General features: G+C 39.1%; 1 protein-coding gene across 5 annotated transcripts in view; it reads right to left on the reverse strand.

Moving 5' to 3' along the window:
* SH3D19 (SH3 domain containing 19) overlaps positions 1–24,293 on the reverse strand; it is an 81,699-nt gene that overhangs the window by 30,178 nt on the left and 27,228 nt on the right. For 2 of the 5 annotated variants that reach the window (XM_050974114.1, XM_018926728.3), the window contains exons 3-7: positions 12,049–12,089; positions 4,978–5,020; positions 3,598–3,745; positions 3,164–3,365; positions 1,558–2,556 (exon numbers count right to left, since the gene is read on the reverse strand). In XM_050974114.1, coding sequence (XP_050830071.1) covers positions 1,558–2,556; positions 3,164–3,365; positions 3,598–3,745; positions 4,978–5,020; positions 12,049–12,089 — 1,433 coding nt within the window. Of the gene's footprint in view, positions 1–1,557; positions 2,557–3,163; positions 3,366–3,597; positions 3,746–4,977; positions 5,021–5,912; positions 5,954–12,048; positions 12,090–21,616; positions 21,693–24,293 lie in introns of those variants that run through there. The other 3 variants (XM_050974116.1, XM_018926727.3, XM_050974115.1) reach the window with 3 other exon arrangements.

Consider the following 24,293-nt stretch of genomic DNA (forward strand, 5'->3'; position numbering starts at 1 on the left):
TCATGACAATATAGAGGAGAAACAACAACAAATTGGAACTTCATCTGTCAATGTAATTCATGAACTGTGAAGAAATTGCATTTGTTAATAATCATTAATATTGATTTACCGTGACAACTACACAGCATCTACGCCTCTCTTTTGCGAAAGTTAAGATGATAAATGATGAGTGGGGGGTTAACCCTGGCTGGATGTCAGGGGTCCCCCAAAGCCACTCTATCATTCCACTCCTCCAATGAACAGGGAGAGAAAATGTAACAAAATGCTCTTGGGTCAAGATAAGAGCAGGGAGAGATCACTCACCAGCTAGCAAAACAGATTTGACTTGGGGAAACATTACTTGACTTTATTACCAGTCAAATCAGAGAAGGGTAATGAGAAATAAATCCAAATCTCAGCAACACCTACTCCCACCCCTCCCTGCTTTCCAGTCTCAGCTCCACTTGCAATTTTCTAACCTCCTCCCCGAAGTTGCACAGGGAGATGAAAACAGGGGCTGCAGTCAGTTCATCACACCTTGTCTCTGCCACTCCTTCCTCTTCAGGGGAGGACTTTGACACTGGTCCCCTACTTCAGCATGGGATCCATCCCACCCTGTCAGACATGGGGGAAGCTTCTGGCAGCTTCTCAGAAAAGCCACCCTATAGCCCCCCCAATATCAAACTCTGCCCACACAAACCTAATAGATGAAGCTAACAAAAAGAAAAATTGAAAGTCATAGCCACTTCATTAAACAAGCATTCTGTATGACACACCCTCTGCTTTAAAACAGAACTCTCCCTGGATTGCACTGAGGCTGCTGAACTAAATCAGACATATTGAATACTAAGAGGGCAAAGCCTATTGCTATTAAATGTGATGACAGTCCAAAACCCACCTGTGTCTTAAACTACCTAAAACCAGCACTAAATAAAATTGACCCCAAGTGTCTAATGGTATCAAACAAGGTTTATGAAAGGAATGTAGTTATAGTAATTGATCTGTCCACATGAATTAATTATTTTCACTTATTAAAAAAACCCTGAAGCTGAAACTGTGTTACAAGAAAGCTGTCACATGACAAGACAAGACAGAAAGATAGGACAGAGAAAATAAACAGGCATTGGTGAGATGGACAGACCACTCCAGTATGTTTGATCATGAGTGCTCCTATATGCCACAAACACTGCTCCTTCTTCAGATGACTAAGTTTCCACTACAGAACTTGAGGCACTCACATACATGAGTCACATTAGATGGTGAGAGATAAGCTATCCCAAGCTCCCCAGAGAGAACTGTTACACATTCTGGAGGTGACAACTAGCACATAAGATCAAGTCTTTTATCATTATTTTAGTAATTACATAATATATCCAGCAGACAAGTTCTGAGATTTATATAGCCTTGAAATCTCCTAAGTCTTAAAATCTGAGTAATTTCATAGTGATCTTGGCATAACAGAAAGCCAAAAGTTTCTTACACAAACATAAACCAAAACAAGACAGGTAGATGTTACTCACACAGGATACACCTGCAAAAAATAACCATAGTGACAGTTCAAAAAAATTTTCTTCTTACCTGCTGCTGCTTCAGAACTGATGCTATCTTTAACTACACAGGCTGGACTTAAGGGCAAAATATCATCATCAAAACTGATCAGATCTCCTTCCACATCTAGTTTATTTTGCAAAGCAGGTGCCGAGGAGTTGGCTGCAGGGGACAATTCCCCCAGAGACCTTAAAACCTTGTCCTGGGCAGATACAGAAGGCCGTGGAGGAGCAGCAACTGGTTTTAGTGAGGCCAAAGAAAGGGCAGGATTTTCTGAGTAACATGACTTCTTAGGAACAAGAGGCCTTGGAGCAGGAACAGGAAATCTCTTTTGTCCATCGCTGTTTTCTGCAACTGATCCACTCCTTGCATCAAGAAAATCACTACTGCTACTTTTAACAAGGCTGGGTTTTGGCTTCTTTGGCAGTTCAGGTTTGGTTATAACACTGCTACCAACTATTTCAGGCGGAGGCTGCAATTCCTTGGAAGGTGTTGATTTGCTTTCGGTCCATGCATCCCACTCTTCTGAAACTCTGCCTACCCCTGGCTTTGGAGCAATCACTGGCTTCTTAGTGGTAACAGATCTTGGAACAAATGAACGAGGGGCAATTTCTGGCTTTTTTGATAATCCTGAGGTATCATTAGTGCCTTGGGATTCAAAAACTTTGATCCTTGAAACAATACTATTTTGGTTCCTTTCTGTACTCATGCTGTCCATCACCAAGTGATTGTCTAGCAAGCTGTCTTCATTCAGAAGAGGTGACTGCTGAATTGGAGGTTGCTGCTGTTTTGCATTAGACTGGTTCCCTTCTTCTCCACTGTCTATCTTACTTTCAGTACTTTTGACCACAGGTCTGAGATTGCTTCTTGATCTTGGCTTTGGCACAGGACATATCGCAGCATTGGGATTTTCTTGGCACCTCTGACCTTCAGGATTTTCAAAGACTATTAAAGGATTCTCATTTTCTGCAGGAGACTTACTCAGAAGAGTTGCAGGAGGCCTAGGAGGTTTAAGAGGACTCTGCCCTGCTAACAGAAAATAAAAGGTCTTACTTATCTGTTCCAGAACATTTAATTTGTGTTATTTTTTGACTGCCATCAGGATGGTAAACATGATGGCTTTCATTGAGAACTGTACTAGTGCTTATAAAAATACAGTTCTGTTCCTAAAAAGATGAATGGAAAAATATACAAACTTTAGGAATAAGCTGAAGATTGCTGAAATGCATGGTATCTACAAGTTGAGTTCAAAAGTTCCAGTTAACTTGCAGCATTGAGAGACATGCAAACAAAATCCAGACCAAAGAAGAGTATAGTAGCTTCCCCAACTTGGTTAGCACGCTTTTGAGTCTAAATTTATGAAGTGCTGCTATTTTGATAAGATATCTGAGCTCCTATGGCCCCAAAGTTCTGACTGTTGTTTTGGCTGAATCGAACAAAACTTTCAAGATTTAATGATATTCTGAAAGCAATAGTAGCTTTTCAGAAGAAAGGATTTTTACAGAAATTTACAGCAGTAATAATTCACAGAAATTTAACTGTCATTCATATTAAATGCTGCACAGACCAACAATAAAGTGCATCTTCAGAAGACAGAGTAAGGTTTTCATCACAGAGAAATCCAAAACAGCCTCACCTCGACAGCCTGCAGATTCCCAGTGTGTAGGCACACTAGTTTTTACATTACTTCCTGGCAAATGGCTGATTAATTCCTCTGGAAAGTCAGTTTGTGTTGCAGAAGTAGTGGTATGTCTAGGAGCAGCAGCATTATTGTTATTTGTTGTATTGACTTGCACTTGATTGATTTCTTTTATCACCTGCTCATACGATGGCGGAAGCTACAAAAAATAGAGAGATAAATATTAAGGTACATCCAGATATGATACTTTAAAAAAAAATTGGCATATGAATTAAAAAATACTAAATTAACATATACAGAGGAAAATAACACTGTCATAGTCTTCTATTCAATGTGATGAAAGTCTGAGCAAACAAAAATTGTTCTTGTCTAACCTAATGAGCTTCTTACCTTTGTAAATCAAACAATGCCTCATGTAAATTCACACTCACCTCAGCTGGAAGATGCTCATTTCTCCTCCACTGAGCATGAGATGAAGCAGAAGGGAATCCTAATCCTTGAGGAGTGACAGGACTTGCACCTGGAAACCAGGAGGATGGCCGGAGGGGTTCAGCAGCAACTATTGTAATTTCAGGACGCCTGGAAATGAAGGCAAAGGGGAACAATTACCTAAAACATTTACAAATAGTTAATTTAAAGTATAACAGTTCAAGGTTTTCCCAGAACGGGAAATAAAAATAGCTCAGGTCTTTTTGATATAACTAAAGGTGTTTTTCCACTATTTCAAAGCAACTTACCTGACCTTTCTAACAAACACTTAGGCTTCCATTCAAAACCCTTAATTAAACGCCTTAGCCAAAAAGTAGGTTTACTGGCTTCAGTGAAATAATTTAAATGCCTAAAGTACTTAAACACAAGTGTAACTCAATTAGATGGCAGAAGTCTTAGTCTCCATGGGATAATGGGAACTAATCATGCGTTTGCCCTTAGCCAGCTACCATCTGAAAACAGCAGGGTAGTTAAAGCTGCTTCTTGGTTGGATACCTAAAAACGTGTGTGTCCTCAGACCCCAAGGGAAGCCTTCCAGGGTTCTGAAGTGGGGCAGAGCAAGCCTCACAAGGCCTCTGGGACAGGGCCTATCTGCTTCCATCACCCAGTACTACAGAGACTTCCATGAGAGTGAAGGACCCACAGGTAGCACCCCTGGTTTATTACTGTACCTGCTCTTTGAGAGCATCAGCAGCAGGGGTGGCCCATGTTCCCAGGCCATGGTCCTTGCAGCACCACTGCTCCATCCAGAATCTCACAAAACTTCCACTTTGAAAGGAACTTTTGTGAGTAGATAAAACATTTGCTTACAGAAGCTTCTGTCTGCTGACAGAAATAAAGCTGCAGAAGCATAACTTCTAAAACTATTTTAAAAACAATTTAAAAAAAGAAGGGTAGAGTTCCTTCACATCTAAAATAACGGCAGACTCAGTTCACCAGCCATCCAGGTTGGTGACCTCCTTTCTCAATATCCTTTGAGAAACTGAAAGAAGGCTTGAAAGTGTGCTTATTTTCATTGTGAAGTGATCCCATACATAGATGTCAGGAAAATAAAAACAGCTCTGCAGAGGTTTGATGGTTGGTTGCATTCTCCTTTTGAGGACACATACAAAAGTTGATGAGAGAATTCCTCAAACTCTTAACCTATTGTGCTTAAAAATCAAAGTATTTCTATTTTTTTTCCAAGTCTACTCTAAACATACTAAGGATAGAGACAAGGAAAAAAATAAACTAGAGGAGAAAGCCATAAAAAGTAATACTGTGACACAATCTAACAAGTTTTACAGTAACACCTAGTTACAATATAAATAAGAGCATCATACCTTCTATCCCTCTGTTGATCACTATGGCTAGAGGTCCGAGAAGCTATTTAAAGAAAAGAAACAAAAGTTTTGAAGAGGTTAAAATATAACGTCACAGCAATATGAGGATAATAGCAGAGCCCTTACCAATCCACTATCAATGAAATGCAGAACACAGAGCATCTGATCCTAAATCCCAGCTTTTAAGACTGGCCAAGGTTAAAAAAATATCTGTACTAAATATGAGAAATTTTCAAAATGGTCAGAGTGGAGTTTCATAATAATTTAAAGTCTCTCTAAGTCCAAGTTACCACCAAGAGATGGTCATTTCCCCTGTCTTCTTCATTTCCACACCTTCCTATATTCTGCATTATGGGAACCCAAGAGTTGAAACTTCTTTTCCTTTCATTAAAATGATACATGGATTAAACAAAAAGAAGTGTTAAACATATCAGGCTTTTCCTTTTCATGGATAATTTCTGAGATGTGCTCTTCAATCTTATTTAATGTCTCTTTCTGTTTGTTTTATAGAAGGGAAAGGTACTAAGGCACAGAACCTAAAAAGATATTTCACTCTCCTTCATGTAAAAAGAAAATATTAAATGTTCCCAGCTAGCTATTTGCTAAAGATTAAATCACTTGTGGATTAAGAGTCAGAAACCTTTTTTTCAAACCATGTGTTTTAAGTTACATAAAATAAGCAAATCCTGACTTCTTAATTTTTCTGGTTTTGCCATATTTACATTCAAATATTTTTTTTTTTTAAATGGCCACATTGCATTTTCATTTGGATTTCTTTAGAGAGAAAAATAAATTATCCAAGGGAAAATTTTTTTGCACAGCAAGTGCAATTTAAGGAAGCGGTAGGATCTTATTGTGCAACATCACAGCATCATTAGCCAAAATCAGCAAAGCATACTTGATTGGAGAGCTGCAGAGTGTTGTGTCAGACATACCTCTTCGACAGGGCATTTTGGATGTGCACTATTCATGAGTGCTAGAGGAAAAAAAGAAGGGGTTACAGAAGACAAAGAGGAGGTAAAGGAGAACAAACCAAGGCTTCAGAGTGCCAGAAGCCACGATCAAACGGGTTAGTCATGCAAGAATAGTGCATGTGCCAGTGTTGTAAGGAGATAACTGTAATGTCTATTCACAACACTATTTATTTCACTTTTTTATTTCCTAAAAAATGAAAATAAAAGTACATTTTATTTCTAGTTGCATGCCAGTTTTAACAGTGGCTGTTTAGAAGCTTTCCTTGCAATAAATTAACCACAAAGAATATAACTGAACATGGAAATGTCCACTGTATGGCTCAGCAAGTAAACACAGTGGGAATGAGGAGAGGGAAATCAAACCTCTTTGAATGCTTTTCCTACTTTAAAATTGTTGTTTCTTTGGGTCTGCTTTTTCTCCCCTCCAAAAATAATAATTTACACTGAGGACTTGATACAGGTGCAAATAAGTTGGGATCCCCTACCACAGAGGTACAGGCAGGCAGGTTGATCCCAGCAACAGGTATACCTCAAATTATTTCACATCTACATCAGTTCTATAAAAATTGTCTAAGTAAATAAACACCTCTCTACCTTCTTCAGAGATCAGAACATAGCACTGATCTAACACACACGTTAGGAAAAAAACCCAAACTGACTCAAACCAATCAAATCCAAGATTACTTTGGCAAAGATGATAGAAGAAAGTGTTCTTTTGGTAAATGTGGTCAATACATCTGCTTGGGTTATAGCCCAATTCCAATGATAAAGGCAGGAGAAATAAAAGCTAATTAAAGAGGATGTAAAAATGAATTGATAAACCTGTCACCTTACTTCACTATTTCTTAACTTCTGGATAAATTCTACGAGCTCTTTCTTCTTGTGAGACTCTAAATGTGCTTCTATTTATCAAAGTGTTTCTATTTATTAAACAGGAAAAACATTAAAAAAGCCTGAAGGACCTTTTTCCTTTCTTAACATAGGCAAAAAAAAAATCTAGTGAGGTATCTATGTAATCCATCAAGCGCCAAAATTCAAGTAAACAAACTCTCTTGAAAACAACACATTTAAAATATTTATATAAAAATAACTTCACTAGTTGATATATAAATATATATAAACAAGTCTCCTTAAGAGAACTAATGACCAAGCCTTCATGTACATTTTCAGAATGTACTCATTTTTCTGGAAAAAAATCTCTCAAGCATCAATGGAATCAAGTTACTTTCATGTGTATAAGCATTTAACATAAACATTTATTTTTGAATGACACTGACAAAGTTTTCCCTTCTTCTGTCAACATCTCCTCTACTTTTCTGTCACATTATTTTACAACCACACTTTAAGAACATATTTTTTTTTGGAAGCTCTTAAGAGGATTTAAATTCACAGTAGAAACAGAGATGGAAGCTACTGCATCTTCTGCTCTCAGGTATTCCACAAATGCTAGGGAAAGCAAAATACAAAACTTCTAAATAATCCTTATCCCCAGACTTGCACAGCTTTTATTCCTCCACTGTTTCTAAGAAATTAATTTAAATTAAAAAGTGCATGAAAGAAGACATGAATTGTTAAAATATAGTATATACCTGACTTAAAAAACACAAGGAAAAAACCTACAGCCATCTTTCTAGCCTTGTGGTCTTTTGAGCCTTTAAATCCATTCTTCTTTCCCTTTGTGGATTGTCTTGAAAAAGCATACTATTCATTTTTCCATCAGAAAAATACAGATTTCAACTTATGACAGTTTTAAGATTTAAAAATTAAAATTTAAATTTAAGATTTAAAAATTTAAAAATTCTTTTCCATCATGTGAGTCAATGGAAATATATTTCAGTGCTGCTTTATACACTGACAACTGAAAACAGTTGGTTTCTCAACTTCAACAATAAGAAATGCTCAGGGTGAGAATCACTAACATTTCAAGAAGCTGATGCTTAGGGGTATGTAAGTAAAACAAGAAAGGGGAAGGAGAGGAAAATATCAGTGCATAAAACCCTCACTTTTTCATCTTATAATTTTATTGGTCTTGTGGGGAAAAAAAAATCAAATCAACTCATACCATTGTCAGTATTTATTTCTGTTAGTGTCAATGAGGCACTTTATTAGCCAGGGTCAATGAGGCATCTAAATGTGTTTTACCTGGTACAGCACAAAGGAATAATGGTAATACTGTAAATAGAGGGCAGATCAGTGACTTACAGATTCCTGTTTTGTATATATTTCTTAGAAGAACTATTTAGTGGGCTTTTTCCAATTATTTTTAAATGTGTGGAGACAAAGGGTATCTTATTTGTGCTGCATATTTATGTTTCAAATTTTTTCCTCTACTCTCAGGTCCTACTTTTCAAGTGTACTTAGTATGCCATTTCTATTTGAAATACATCCATATGGTGCAGGGATCAAAGCTTTGGGATCAAAAGACCTGCGTAAGTCCAACCACCATTATACCACTATCCCATAAACCTCAATGCTACAGACAAGCTGATGGCAACAGAAGTCTGACATGCAGATTTGAGCCTTTAGAAGACAGCTGGGCTCGAAATTACAATCTTTTGGGCAACCTTTTAAGGCAATACAAAGACAACTGAAGACAACAGATCAAGGATCTGCTCAGAGATAAGGGTCTGCTATGGGCACTGCATAACAGTATCTGTGTGCTTCCATTAGCAAAACTGTATGAAATACTGAACAGTTTTGTCATTGCAGAGTGTTTTCAAAGCAAGTTTAATTTTGCATTAAAGATTGGAAAGATAGCCTCAAACAGGCTAAGCCTTTCTACAACAAGGACACGTGCTAATATTTAAAAACACACCTTTCAAAGCTTTCTAAAACCAGGTTAGACATTTCTTCCAAACCTATGAAATATGGATACTATTAGACTAAGAAGTTATTTGTTTCACTATATGGATGATTAGGAATAAAGGTTATTCATTACAGTATTTCAAGGAAAGCCTCAAGAGTGGGCAAACACTCTCTCCCTTACCTACAAAGTAATGCAGTTTGAAGCACTGATGTTCCCATGGAAGAGGCCACACTTGCAGTCTTTGAAATATCAAAGGTGTTACATGACTGCAGAGATTCTTCTTCAGGGAACACTAAAATGATCAGATAATCCTCAAGGCAATACCAAAAAAAAGAGCCTTGATTTCACCCAACCTCTGGTTAGACTACTTCTGTATGAAACCATTGTGAAGAAAAGATGTGGAGGTTCAAACTAATTGGAATTTTTCATCCATCTCTGCAATAAGAGAAGTTTTCTCCCAAACTGCTTCTTGGCACAAGGGGGAGGTCTTGCTCCTTTTCTGGTTCTGTTTCCAGGCACCTCAAGGAAATATTAGATTGTCTGACATTACAGCTGGTCTGATTTAATGCCTGAACCTAGCTACAGAAATGGTGATGCCCAATTCCCCTTCCAAACATGGATTTTTGATTCCCCTTGAGTGAACGTTAGCATTCATGTGACTCCACAGTGAATTCACAGTGATAAAAAAATAACCACTGTCTGTACAGATTTTGTCTCACTTTTACCTCCCTGAACCTGCTTACCTTGGGCTCAGACCTCCAGCAGCACAGGGGAAGGAAAATGCCACCCCCAACAGCAGTCTCTTTCCTGCCTCTCTTTCCTGACTCCAGTGTTTCTCTGTGCAACTTCAGGGAGAGAAGTGATAAAATAATAACCCAGGGGGGTTAGAGGATTCCTCTTTCCACCCCCAGGGTAGTCCTCTATACCTTTTTCACAGCTGATCTGACTGTTAGGCACCATAGAGGCTGGCATTGCTGCTGAATAAAATCTTTTTAACTACACCCTTAGAGCAAGTCCGTAGTTTTACTCAAATTTGACAATCCTGATTTATGAAGGCACTTCACTCCTTCCTACCTTTCCTTGCCTTGTATGTTCCTGCCTCTGCACCATTCCCTGCATCATGCCAGCCCAAATGTTTGTGCAGATGGGGAAGAGAATGAGGTCACGGAATTGATCTGGTTGGGAAAAAGTGGGAGCCAAAAGAACCTAGGAAGCCCCCAAGCAAAACAAACAAAATGAAAAACAAACAAAACCCACAGCCAAAAATGGCTGCAAAACTGCCAAATGGAAAGCCACAGCTTCAGAGTGCATACAAGCTGTTACACATCCTTCATTCAGCCATGTATTTACTTAGGACAGAATGAGAACAGAACAAGCCCACAGGTTCTTCCAACATTTTAGGATAAGAGACTTGCTTCTGTAGCCCTGCTTCCCAACAGCAGCCTGGTCTGGAAGAGTGGAGAAGTGAGTGAAAACACTGTTCCCCTTTGTCTCACTGCTGCAGCATTTGGCTTGCCTCTTTCTCCTTTCTTTGCCATTCTTGTGCACGTTGCTGTGCTGGCATCAATGGAAACAGTTTCACTGATTTCAGTGGGAGCTGGATAAGAGTGGTGTGTCCAGGCCTGAGACCATCATTAAAGAGCCTGGAGTAACTTTTAAGAGTTGAGATCAAAAGATTACTCCTGAGCAAATCTCATGTTCACATGCTTGCTTCCTTCAGGTTACTGGTTGGGTTCACTTTTCTGAATCCTATGGAGCAGTCAAAGAATGGAAAATGACACCATGTTTCTATCTGGAGTTGTGGTCAGGGTGCCAAAGGAAAATAAACCCTCTCTTTGGCCATAAGAAATGGAGAGACTTATCAAAACAAAATGATATACAGCATTGTCCACAGGTGGGTAAATTGAAACCCTGTACATACTTATCATGTTTCTTCCAAATCTGAGAGTAAGAGCTCAAAGAATCAGGGATTAGGAAAGACAGATTTCTAACTCTGTTAGGGAAATACACTTGTGCAGAGAATATCATACTTTTGCCAGATAAATGGCAAGGGGGTTAGGAATTATTTGGTGCCCGTTGTAATATAGGTCCATCCTAACAGCCTGGGTAATGGCATACAAAAAATGATAGTTTCCTATACAATGCCTTATTATGTACATGGATATTATTTTGCTAGCTTGTTATCAGAATAATTCACATGGTACTTATATTTCAACATAGTTATTCACATGTTAAAAAGTAAGTACCATAAACCACAGCTTCCTGACTGGATTTTTCTGTGATAATGCCTCAAAACAAAGAATCACTTGCTACTGCATTTTCAAAAACATAGATATCAAATGCTTAATGATCTCATAGATGATTTCTCAGTTTGGCAAGGTACTTGGGCTTAGGCAGTCTGAATGAATTTCTGACTCCACCACAAAAGGCCCTCTGTGATCTGGTGCTCTCTGTTTTCCAGTTTCTATCTGTGGCAGCAACAGCACAAATAAAGTGCTGCATTTTAAGGACAGCATCATGCAGACTAGCTCTGAGTAAAACTTTCATGATGCCCTTTCACTACCTCCAATCTAATCCGCACTAATGAGTCCCTGACTAATAGGTCCAGGAGAAACAAATCAGTACAACATACACTAATTTATTTTTCCCCGTAGCAGAATCCTGAGACTTGTTTCATTATTATGAAATTAAAGTCATGGACAGAAAAGAAATAAAACTGAAAAGGGGAAGAAAGTAACAGCATAAAATACTTTGAAAGATGCATCTAAAGAAACTCCCTGCTTGGAAACATCATGAGCAGGAAAAGGGGAAAAGGATTTAAATGCTGAAATCAGGGAAGATGAGTTTGGACCTTCATTCAAGATTTATAAACAATCTTTTATTTTCCAAAACAAGCCCAGTACAGGAGTCTAATTCTGTCCCCTATTCTGTACAGTGAATAAGCAGTTGCTTCAGATTTCTACTAAAATTAAACAATCTTCTATTCTGTCAAATGAACTAAAAATTTGGCACATCTAACCAAAGCTCTTCAGAGAAGGATCACATCTGTGCACAGATGCATTAGTGCATAAATAAGAAAATGTTAGCAACTGGAAAGAAGGAACAAAAAAATGGTCTAAAAAGAAAGAAAGAAAGAAAGAAAGAAAGAAAGAAAGAAATTACAGCCCCTCAGCTTACTGCTCACTTATTTACAGCTACTTTGTTTTTGCATACCAAGTGAAACAGTTACTAAAAATAAAAATGTAGCAATCTTACAACATTACAGTTCTCAAAAAGGAAAAGTAAACTTACATCTCTTGATTGCCGCTCTTATGGATGACAAGGGTCCTTGGCTTATTGAAGAAAAAAGAATTATTAATACATGGTTAATGTCTGAAAGAGAAAACAATTAAGTAACACCATGCAAAAATTCCCCATGTATTGTACAGGGTTTGCCAAGCCTGTTTTTCCTCCTGCGTTATCTTACAGAAATTTGTCCAAAACTCCTGGACTATACAACCATACCCAACCCCTTTTAATGAAAACCAGGCTACAGCTTGGCTTCAAAACTCTGCAAAGATAGAAAGCCAGTTATTAAATCCATTATGTCTCTCAATTCTGTCTTGAAGTTCACATTCTGTCTCATGTGGGCGTGCATATTCACAGATTTCAAGTATTTAATGACTTATATTCTCATAAATAAATAAAACTTACATAGTGAAGTAAAAACCTACAACCCTTTGCTAAATATTTTTAACAATTACTTAATAACTTGTCTTCCCTTCCAGTTAAGATAACATTTTTCAGTAATAACTTGGTGGGTGGGGTTAGGAAGACAACATGACCAAATATTTGTTGATACGCAGGGACAGAAATATGTTTCCTTTTGCCAACTCATCTGTTTTCTTAGTAAGACTAAGGTTTCTGATGCCTCTCCTCTGAATGTTCTATTTAAGAGACACAGCAGTCCTTACTATTTCTGCAGGTAAAAATCAAATCTAATTTGGGATTATCACTTTCAGAAATGTTGCAATTTGAAGAACATGGTATTAATGGTATTAATATTCTTCCACTTCGTTCTAAGCTACAGAGGAATTAAAACAACACAAACAAACCAGCCAACCAGTTCAGAAGAGAAGGGTTTCTTCTTTTTTTTCTCTTTTAAATGCAAGAGATAAAGAATATTTATTGGTGAGAAGCTGAATGGTCTTTTTAAAGGCTGAAAATACATAGACTGTATCTGGTTCAAATTAATACAGTATCTTAACAACAAAACAAAGGTATACTAATCAAATCTTTTCCAGAAACATTCCAGCACCAGACTCCATCAGCAGGAATGTTAGTACAGGGAGTGCATTAGCATTTTGAGTCTGCTCTGCAGACTCACCAACTCTGTCAGGGCTCAGTTTACTTCCACATGCACATGATGGCTGCAATTACTCCAGTGTGATGAAGAGTGGGGGGATTTGGAGGAGAGAAGAAAGAGACAGTCAAAAAGGATGTGGATGAAAAACGTCCTCCCTCTACAGTCATTCTGGAAACTAATTAAGACTAGAAATGAATGTTGCTCTGACTGAACTGTTTTCTGAAACAGTCTGGCTAGTCTAGGATAAACAATGCCTATTTGTCTGGTTTCAGAAACAGTTCAAATGTGGCTTGGCCCTTATCCACACTGCTTGCGAAGCTGCTTTAGAAAACATTTCTATCAGTCATATTTCACTGTGCATTTTTAGCAGAAAAGGGTTCTAGTTTTCCTTCAAAGTGTCTCATCAAAATACAGCCATATCTTGAAGAAACACTTTTAGTTGTGTGTTCCTCACAGCTGTACCCTGGACTCTTTTCTTAGCTCCTCAAGTCTCTTTCTTCTGAATGTTCATTTTTGAAGCTTTATTTTTTTGCTTTCATTTCTCTGAATAACTACAATCCTTAGGGTTTTAATCATATTTATTATCAGACAGGAAGGAGACTGAAGTCTGGTAACATAAATCTGAAATCTCCCAGAGCAGCAGTAACTTTCTATACTAAGAATTCAGGATTTACATAAGTTTTATAGGCAGAAATTAGGAAATCTATGAAGAACACACATTCAAATATTAGTAAGAACAAAAAGAAACAAATTCTTTCTTCCACTGGCAAAAGCCCTTTGACCAAATGCAATTTGCCTCAGAATCTGATAAACACTTTCATATGAAAACAAGTACTTTTGGCTTGAAATCATAGGAGTCGTCACGTTCAAGCTTTCCATACAGCATGAGAACCAAAAGGATACACAGAAAATATTTTTTAAATGAAAATGCAAAGAACAAAGAAGAAAAACCTCTCATGAAACCAACCTAGTGAAGTTGAAGAATGGATATATCAAGGGAAGCAAGGCAGCCCAAACATACAACTACCTGTAATTTAGAACCCTGGATAACATGGTTCTATAAGAAAATTTAGGAGCTCACAGGCAAAACAAGCTGTTAGAAGACAGTTTTTCTTTTATACTTTCCATTAACAGGTCACTCATCAACAACCTTTTGGCAAAGCACTACATTTCCTAGCCCCAGGAGAGTTTGATTCACATCTAGTTTCCAATTATTTAAGCCCTTTAAAAACATGGAAACAGTAGACACGTTATTTTTTTTTTCCTCAGGAAGCCCTGTAAAGGAGCTGCAAACTTCATAACTTCATTATATACTAAACCCCAGTAATTTAAATAAGATGTTGTTCTTGGGGCAGCTGGTGATTTTACCCATACCTTATGCTGAGCCTACCCATCCCTGCTCCATAGGAAGCAATTCCTGGTCTCTTATTCTGTGTTGCAAAGAGAGAAGTGATAAGGTTACTAATAACCTCCTCTGCTCCACAGTTAATGACATGTTTTCTCTCAAGCCATCCAAATAATTAACATAACCACATCAAATTTAATTCTCCTATTTGATGAGGTAGGAGCTGCAGCAATTACTGTACTGCATGGCTCTTGCCTCTTTCCCACCTCCTCCTCCTGTTCATAAGGCACAGCAATGAACCAGAAGTCAGGAAAAAAAAAAAAAAAAACTCACAAATGCACAGGGCAAGGAAATATTAATCCATCCAAAATGTGACTCCCCCACAAAGACATGAGAACACCTGAGGGGACAGAGTGGCAATAACTAGCTGTGGGGATGGGAGACAGCAGCTCCTGTGACACCCTGCAAGGTACTCAATCAAACTCGTATTGCTGGAAGAAAACCATGCAGACAGCAGGAAGTTCTGAAGTACTAAAGAATCTCATAAACATCAGCAACACCACCAGAGTCATATCTAATATGGAATAAGTAAAGATGTAAACTAGCCATCCCACCCACCGCCCCATCTTTTAGCAGGAAGGACTGAATAAGCAGAGCAACTCCTCTGACATTTGCACACTTATCCTAGACCTTGCTAACTGTTAATTTAAATCACAAATTTGGTTTCATTTCCAGCTAAGGCAATAGCTGTGATGAGCTTCCCCTCCAAGCCCCTGAAAACCCACACTGCACCCAGAAAAACCCACTCAGTAAGTTCAGAGGGGATCTGTAAGTTGCTGTTTCTGCTATGCTGAAAGCAGTTGGGTACTTCAAGTCAGCAGCAATTGAAAAGGGTCCTATGGGTCAGCATTTCTGAAAGATAAAGAACTTGGAGTGGTGTGTTTCAAGTTGTTAAACACCTACTCACTCTTTCTGGCAGGCCCTACTCTGGGTTTCAAGGACAGGTTTTCTAAATATAAATACTTGAGAAAAATGCTTCAAAACCGTATTTCAGATCTGTGCACTAGGAAAATAAAATTGCCACAAGGTAGACTGGGCAAAGAGCTGTAAACTATTCAGTGGAGTAAGTGCACTTACTGTGCATATACCATGGTTTCTCCCTCATCTGGGGCTGTGCTTCAACACTTCCTTGACTGAGCACTGTCTCTCTTCAAACACAATTTCAGTGTAGCTAACAGGTTTCTCAGAAGGCTGCTGCTGCAGGGTGACTCCTGACCCAACTCAGTAACTGTGTGAGCATCACTCACCTCAGCAGTCCCTACACAGCAGAGAGGGGGAGGTGCTGTTTAAGTGGAATAAAGCTCAAATCACACAGCCTTCTCCAAGGGAGCAGGCAGGGAGCTGTGCCTGCCCAGAGCAGGACAGCTACCTAAGCCAAGAGGCCTGGAGGTTCTGGGCTATCTTTTCACCCTCCTGGTCCTTTAGCTGGTTCAGGAGCACCAGAGTCTCCAGTCCAGTGGAGGGCACCTCATGGGCACATTCCCACAAGCCGATTGACAGTGAGGCAGCTTGGCTGTTGAGTCAAACAGGCAGATGATTGATGGACTTCACTTGCCTCTGGAGATCACAGGCAGGACTGGCTTGTGACTGTCCCCTTTCTGTCTGTGAGCCTACTCATAGCCATGTAGGGAGGGTCTCCCCTGGCTATCTACAGCCTTCTGCTCTACAGGTTGTGATACTGCTTGGGATACAAAAGACATCCCAAGCTACTAGTCTGTCCCAGCATCTCTTTTTTATATACTTCCACACTCTCCTATTGGCTTGCATGGGATTCTCAGCAGGAATTGAGCAGCCCTTCACATTGCCTGCTCTCTTTATCAGAACCAGGACCAGTATTTTATTTATCTAAACTGACATAACAATGAATATTCTAATGGAAAACTGATTGCACTTTTGTTATACATCACTCTAGACATACATAAAAGCCTAAAGGGGAAAAAAAGCCAACAAAAATAATGAAAAAGAATGACAACTTGTTCTAAAAAATTAATATTCTCAAGGATTTATTCCAACATCGCAAAATTTATCCTTCCCTTCAAGTTATAGGAAGCTTTTCATAAAGTATCAGTCCTTAGGCTCACATACCCATGTAAAAGTTAAACCTATGTCTAATTGTGATGGTTACTGACCCTGTTTTATGCTCGCACACAAAGTAAAAAGAATTAAAATATCGCTATTTTTAATGTCTTGTGACTTCTTGGAATGTGAGCCAAGAATTTTAAAATAGCTCATGCTGAAATTACTGTAAGGCAAAACACTAGTTTAATAAAAAGCATCATATATTCCTCTCAGTTACTTTAGAAATCATGCCATCTTCATAACAGCCAGTGTACTACAGTACAACATTCTAAAAACTTATTAGAAGACATTAAGCACAAAATGTTTTCAGCCACGTAAATTATTTCACTGCAGACTGAAATACATAAAGATGGTAGTAACTTAATAGCTAAATTAGGAGTGGTGCAAAAGATCAGATTTACCACCACCTGCAGGCCAAAGACAGACTAAGTAGTTCTACCAAAAAGCTCCTAAAGCTAAAACAGAAGACTCACAGCTATTCCAAATTCATGATGTGGGTGCAGAAGACAGAATTGTATTAATCCTGTGGAAGTCAATTTACACTGAAAATGCACTCACAGTGGTCAGCTGCTTCAATGCCTCCACTGCTGAGGAGCCCCAGTCCTCTAGCTGATAGTGTAAATTAGCTGACATGGCACATGGAGTCCAGGTGTGCTTTCCCCACCAGTGTCAGAAAAGCAGACAGTGCACAGCCAGTACTCCTGCCTTCCCCATGCTCACCATTTCCACCAGGTCTCTTGTGTTGGTGCTGGCATGGTCACACGTCTGCTGGATCAGCCACGTGGTTTTGTTAACAACAAAGAATCCCATCCCAAATATCCTGATTAACTTTCAGCTAGAGAGCCCAGCTGCTCCAGCCACATGAGCATCAGGGTGGCACCGGAGAAGCGATGGGAGTGGATGGGGAGGTCAGCAGCAGTCTTAGGGTAATCAGGTCAACCTCCACTGACAAAACAAACCTTAAGTCCATGACTCTGCCACTAATCTGATAGTAAATCACCAAATGTTGGCTATACCTCATGTCAGCTGCTCTTCTTAATCCTTCAGTATCAGCTGATGCACTCATTATATATTTTTTTTTCCCTGTAAGTGCTGATCATCCATATTGGCTCACTAGGAGATCAGACAGGCACCAGAACAAACAGTTGGCAGCAGCCTGTCCCCACAGTCTTTCTGTAAAATGAACACTTGCATGCTCTCTGCTAGATCATGGGGTATTGTCCTGGCCCTGCAGGTACAGGAGGCTATAAAAGACCTACCCACCTAAGAAATCACATGCTCAATATTACAGATAGGTCATTAGAAATTAAGACTTACCCCTGCACAACTTCACTTCTCTCTTGGGTTCAGCCTCAAAAGCAAGAAATCCTGAACCAGTAATTAAGTCCAGCAACAATTCAATCCTCATCAATATGCTGAGGATGTCTGCTTCTGCATCACTTAATGAATGCCACAACTGCGACTTCCCACTGTCTGGACAAGTGAGGATGTAGTTAAGCAGCAGCTAAAATCCAGCTGCTCAGCTAATTAAAACAGCTCACATTGATCAGCATAGGGAAATCCTTTCAGGAATTGCTCTCAAGCTGTTTCTTCAACTACTTATTACATATTCATGTGCTTGTCACTGTCATACTTTGGGATCATATTTTAGCAATGAAACCTTCAATTTTAAGGCAGAACACAGGCAGGAAGTCAAAGCAAATCATGGCAGCAGATGATAACATTTCACACTTCAATTCTCAGAGCAGCCTAAGTCATGAGGTTACAACGGCTTCCACTTTTAATAATGTCCAGCTTAGACCCTGAAGCTGAAACACCTCCCAAATTTTTTGTGAATCCGAGTCACTTGGTTTGTGTGCACCCTGAATGAACTCTTTCCTGATCCTGAGCCACAGACATTCTAGATAGATTTCCTACAGCATTTTCTTTCAGTCAACAACTCGAGGTGAACTGCCCCAAACCCCAAGATGATTGTATAAACACAGTCATTCCAGAAAGGCAAATGCCTAGAGCATGATTTAAGTAATCCTCAGTCTTCACTGCATAGTGACTGATTTCAGCTCTCAATAAAATGTATGCTACAAGAAGACTTTGGCCCTCCTGTAACAGCTAAAAAAGGCTCCCCACTATGCCATCTATCAACATAACACACTCATTGTTATGATAAGCCAGCTAGTATGTTTTGATTAAAATCAGTAAATAGGATTTATGATTAATGGCAATTTAATCTTGGTAGTAAATAATTCTAGGAATAGAAAACACCTATAATTTTAATAATAGCATAATAGCAATGTAGCACTGTAAATGTAAATGAAAGTATCACTGAATGGTTATAGTGATAGGAACAGGATATTTGGGCCCAGCCAGGATTACATTCAGACACGAAAGTAACAGTTAAAAAACAGAGGGAAGAACCAGCACTTTCAAATAGAACAATTTAGATGTAAAGTGCAGCTTCTGCTGATGGAAATACTTTACCATTAAAGTCTACAGAGCTTCTGCATTTGCACACGGGGAAAGATAACAGTGCCCTACTTTTACAGTTCAAGAGAACAAAACAAAGCCTATTTCTGAAGAATGGTTTTTTGATTCAACTATTTGCAGTTGCATTTCAGTCAGTAAATCAAAGCCTTCTCTAGCCACTGATGGGACATTCTGCTTGCTTCATACATCTCTGTACATCAAATATAACTTGGTGGCTAAATGAGCTCCAGAACCTTTGTAATTGACATCATAGATGAATAAAATCTGGTTTAATCATGAAGGATGAGCAGGACAAAGGCGTAAAGAAAACCAGTAAATCTGGATCCACAGGATTCAAGATGTCTTTACAGGGCTTTAACTGTTATAAAGCATGAATATTAGATTTTCTTCAAATAGTTTCTATATTTCATAGAACATACGAGTATAGTGGTAAGATTATCTTTAAAGTGTTGTAAAGGGAAAAAGTGGTATGTCAATTTTCTCATCTGACTAGAAACATTAATAATGACTGTAACAAAATAATAACACTACTTCTATAGCAAGTGAGTATCTTAAATCCCTACTAAATCACTTATCTGCAGATCAGCAAAGCAAAAACAATAGGGAATGGGTGGGGAAATCACCCAAAGAAATTAAAGGTTGGGTATATTTCAGCTGGACTTTTGAAAACAGAGGAGCTTTAGAACAGCAACACAAAAGAACACTGCTCCAGAGAAGAACAAGCAAGAACAAAAGGGTGTTGACTGCAAGGGCAAGAACTCAGCAAGACCCAGATGATGCATCTGCTGGAGGTGAGGAATCCAGTGGAGAAAGCTCAGGTGCCTGCAAGAATACAGACTTCAAAGTAGTAATCAGACCATGGCAACAAAGTACAGGTTGTTTTTACCTAGGTATCTTTGTTTCCGGTGTAAAAATCTGTAAAAGATACGCCCACTTGCTTCAATTACTGTGAATCCTTTGAGAAGAAACTAGAGTAATAAGGAAGGAGTTCCTGGGGAATTTTGAGGCAACTGAGGCCTCTGACAGGTCAATCATTGAGTCTCACTTCCCAGGAACACTACTAAATAGGTTCCACACTCAGCAGTTGAAATAGTATCTGGATCTTGCCTAGTCAAACATTAGCAGCAGGATTCCAGCACTGCAATACAAAAGACAGATGTTTGGGATCTAAAATGCAAAGTTCAACCTAACCCACAGAACTGGGATTACGAGAAGCATTCAGTACTGGTGTGACCTCAGTGCCAAAAAAATCAGTTGAACGCCTTTGAGAATTTCAAAGTACAACAATTGCCAATGCCAAGTTCTTTGACAAGTCCCATGCCATAGGATTTCTGTGCTCCTTCAGCCTAATTCAACTTCCTTATAGGCCAGTTGAGTTAAACAAGCAGCATGAAATGTGCTGGAGTTTAACCTTTAGCTGAGTGAGGAAACAAAGGGAATTTCCTCATTATTTTAATTATAGATGTGTGTTGGCAGTAAAGGCATTTGTTGAGAAGGACAGCCGACATGACAAAAATATTAATACATACGGTCCAAATATAGTAAAGCTTTAACTGAGTGCTGAAAAAGGAGAAACAAAAAAAAACCAAAACCCCTTGTACAACATGAATATGAACCAATAGCCAATAGACGTGTTTAAGAATACTAAAAGGTCATCCATATAAAGAAACATACTGGTTTTAAATAGGCCATTTGTACTTATAAACAAATAATTTAACAAGCAGCAGAAACACTAATTTTCAACCCTCTTACATTAAAATCTCACAAAAGTAAAACAATTTTCGTGCATGATCACATCTTGTTGCAATGTACTGCTGACTCACCCAGTTACACCCTACAGTATGTGAGATCCATAAACTTGGAACAGTGGCCCTTACAGAATGCACAGTGCATAGAAGTTGTCAAATAAAATCTCATTACCACACCCTTCATTGGACCTGTCTTTCCAGAAGGTACCCTGCATGCAGCTCAGTCAGAGAAATGGCATGTTTTCCTGAACACTTTTCCCCTGCGCTTCTTGAAATGCTTCCTTTTCTTCCATCCCACAGATATTCATAAAGCTTTTGGTTACAAAATACAGAAAATGATTCACCAGAAATTTGCACTACACAACAACAAACCATACATTCACTTATCTGTAGGTATGCAGTGTTTACCTCTGAGTTTAAACATGACCTTAAACTTCAGTCCTTTTTATACATTCACAGTGATCCAGCAGCTTTGAGTTTAAGGTCAACTCCAAAAACATATGCATCAAAGATTATTTTTAAAGTCTTTTAATTCTGATTCTACAAGAAGGTTGGTAAGGTACAGTATAGGTAAAGTGTATAGGTAAAGTTAATACCTTCACTAGCCCAGGCTGGGGAAAAGCATTCAAGTTTATAGATACTCAAATTATTTTCCAAGAGTGAAGTAGAAGCATTGACCCACACAGCCAAAGAAATTTTTAAAATCATTCTGATGCCCACAAAACATGTATTTATCCCACTGCAAAATCCTGATAGGTGGGAACAGCACTGAATTTGCTGTAAAAACAAAATACCTACCTCAACAACTGAGAGAAGGCTTTTAACCTCCGGGGACATTTCTCCAGAGATCTCATCTTTGAGCAAGTCACCATGCAAAAATACTACAAGACAAAAGGAACTCCCTCCACCCTCAATCATTTATCCTGGCTGTCTTACAACATCATGGACCTCAAATTATATAGCAAGACAGTAAATACTGCAGTCTCTAATGGATGATTACAACTCGGAAGAAATAATCACTATCATTTTTTGCCACCCAACTAAATTTAGCTTCAGAAACAAACATCTTGTAGAACAGATTGAACCGGACCTTGTCAGAGCAACAGCCATAAGAAATACCTCTCCAAAACATTTCACAGCCACAGATATCAGTGCCCTTCCCTAACCTATAAGTATCCCCCAAACACACCACATGCTCCTCCATGCACTTCAATCAATGTGTCACATGTTATCAGATGCATTAGGCAGAGGAAATTAAAAAGAGCCACGAAGTATCAGCTGACTCCAGCAACTGAAAAAAACCCAGAAAAACCAGGGACCAGTGAGGCTACCCTTCTCTTATAACTACCTCTTCATCTCTGACCTTTAACCCTTGATCCATAATTTTTACAGGGACAGGTGAAAAAAATAAATATTGCTTTTTTTCAATCTCCAGTTCAATTTAGAGGCCCTGAATTCAGATAACATAAGCAGGTAATTTCTCTGATCTCCACTCTCAGTGATGCCCTTAATTCCAAAGGCAGTAAATCATTCATGTCCTTTTTCTCGTATCAGTCCGCCTTCTTGCCAATTTCTAAAGTGCCTCTGGGCCTCCAAAAGTAATAGTGACCTTTTCCTTAAGACTACTTATTTGATTGATGTGATCTATTTAAAAGCAGAACAACACCATTTTAACTTTCACAAGAAGCAGCAAAGCTATAGGGAATGACAGCTCAGTCTCTTACACTACAGAACATAGAAAGCATTATACAAAACTAGCAGACACCAAGCTCAAAAGAGCCAAAGAGACTTTTCAACATGCAATGAGAGGCTAAGCTTTGGCACTGCTTGCCACAACACACTTGTGGGTGTTAAAAGTGTGGATGAATTTAAAAAAACCCTAATGAAAACCTACTATTGGCTAATAAATGCAAAGTACCACTTCTCTCAGAGAGCAATACCAGCAGGACAAGGGAGGTGATCCTGCCCCTCTGCTCAGCTCTGGTGAGGCACCTCTGGAGTGCTGTGTCCAGTTCAGGGCTCCTGACCGCAGGAGAGACATGGAGCTACTGGAGCAGGTCCAGAGGAGGGCAACAAAGATGACAATAAGACTGGAGCATCTCCCTTAAAAGATCAGGCTGAAAGAGTTGAGCCTATTCAGCCTTGAGAAAACTGAGAGGGGACCTCATCAATGTCTCAATATCTGCAGGGAGGATGACAGAAGGATGGAGTCAGACTCTGCTCAGCGGTGCCAAGCAAGAGGACAAGAGGGAAGGAACAGAAGCTGATGTAGAGGAAGTTCCACTGAACACAGGAAAGAACTTTTTACTGTGCAGGTGACTGTGCCAAACTGTCCAGAGAGGTTCTGGAGTCTTTCTCACTGGAGATACTCAAGTACTGCCTGAACACAATCCCTGCAGTGTGCTGTAGCATTGCCCTGCTTGAGCAGCGTCCTTTACCTTGGTCACAACAACCCCAGGCATTGTTACAGGCTGAGGGAAGAATGGTTGGAAAACTGCCTGGTGGGAAAGGGCATGGGGATGCTGCTTGATCGTGTTTGTTCATGAGCCAGCATACGTCCAGGTGGCCTTCCAGGCCTGCCTCAGAAACAGTGTGGCCAGCAGGACCAGCACAGTGATTGTTGCTATGTACTCAGCACTAGTGAGGCCATACCTTGAATTCTGTATTTAGTTTTGGGCCTCTGGCTACAAGATGGACACTGAGGTACTGGGAGTGTCCAAAGAAGGGCAATAAAACTGGTGAAGGGTCTGGAGCACAAATCTAGTGACAAGCAGCTGAGGGAATTGGGGGTGTTTATCCTGGAGAAGGTCATGCAAGACCTTATTGCTCTCTACAACCACATGAAAATAGGTTATATCAATGCGAGGGTCTGTCTCTTCTGCCAAATAACAAGGAAAAGGACAAGAGGAAATGGCTTCAAGTTGCACCAGAGAACTGTGTTGTCATTTCAGATCTGTCTTTGGTGAAAAAAATAAATGCTGTTATTAACAGAAAGCATTTCTAGTCAGTTCACACTGTAAAAAAGTTCATTTAACAGAACTAATTTCCTTGTCAACAACCTTAGAAGGAAGAAGATAGATTGAATAGTAAAGCAAATAATCTTTTGTCCTATACACCAGTAAGGTGTGGTGAGAAAGCCTCTCCTGCAGCTGTCATTAATGTACTTGTCCCATCATATTGTTCTCTTTCTTCCTGGTTGTCCAACCAGGAAGAAAGAGCAACCTGGTTGTCCAGCCTGTCAAGAGCACTACATGCCTTTAGCTATTCATGGACCTATTATTTTAGAAGGGACTGTGGAAAAAAGGCAATAAAACAAGAGAGTGGTTTTAAAAACAGTTGCCCAAAGAAACTGTGAAACTTTCTGACCTGGTCCAACCACAAAATTATATCAGGATTATTTGAACTAATACTGTATTCATGGAATCATAAAATCATCAAGTTTGGAAGAGACCTTAAGATCATCAAGTTCAACTGT

This window comes from Serinus canaria, chromosome 4 (genome assembly GCF_022539315.1).
Source record: "Serinus canaria isolate serCan28SL12 chromosome 4, serCan2020, whole genome shotgun sequence".
NCBI classification, from domain to species: domain Eukaryota; kingdom Metazoa; phylum Chordata; class Aves; order Passeriformes; family Fringillidae; genus Serinus; species Serinus canaria.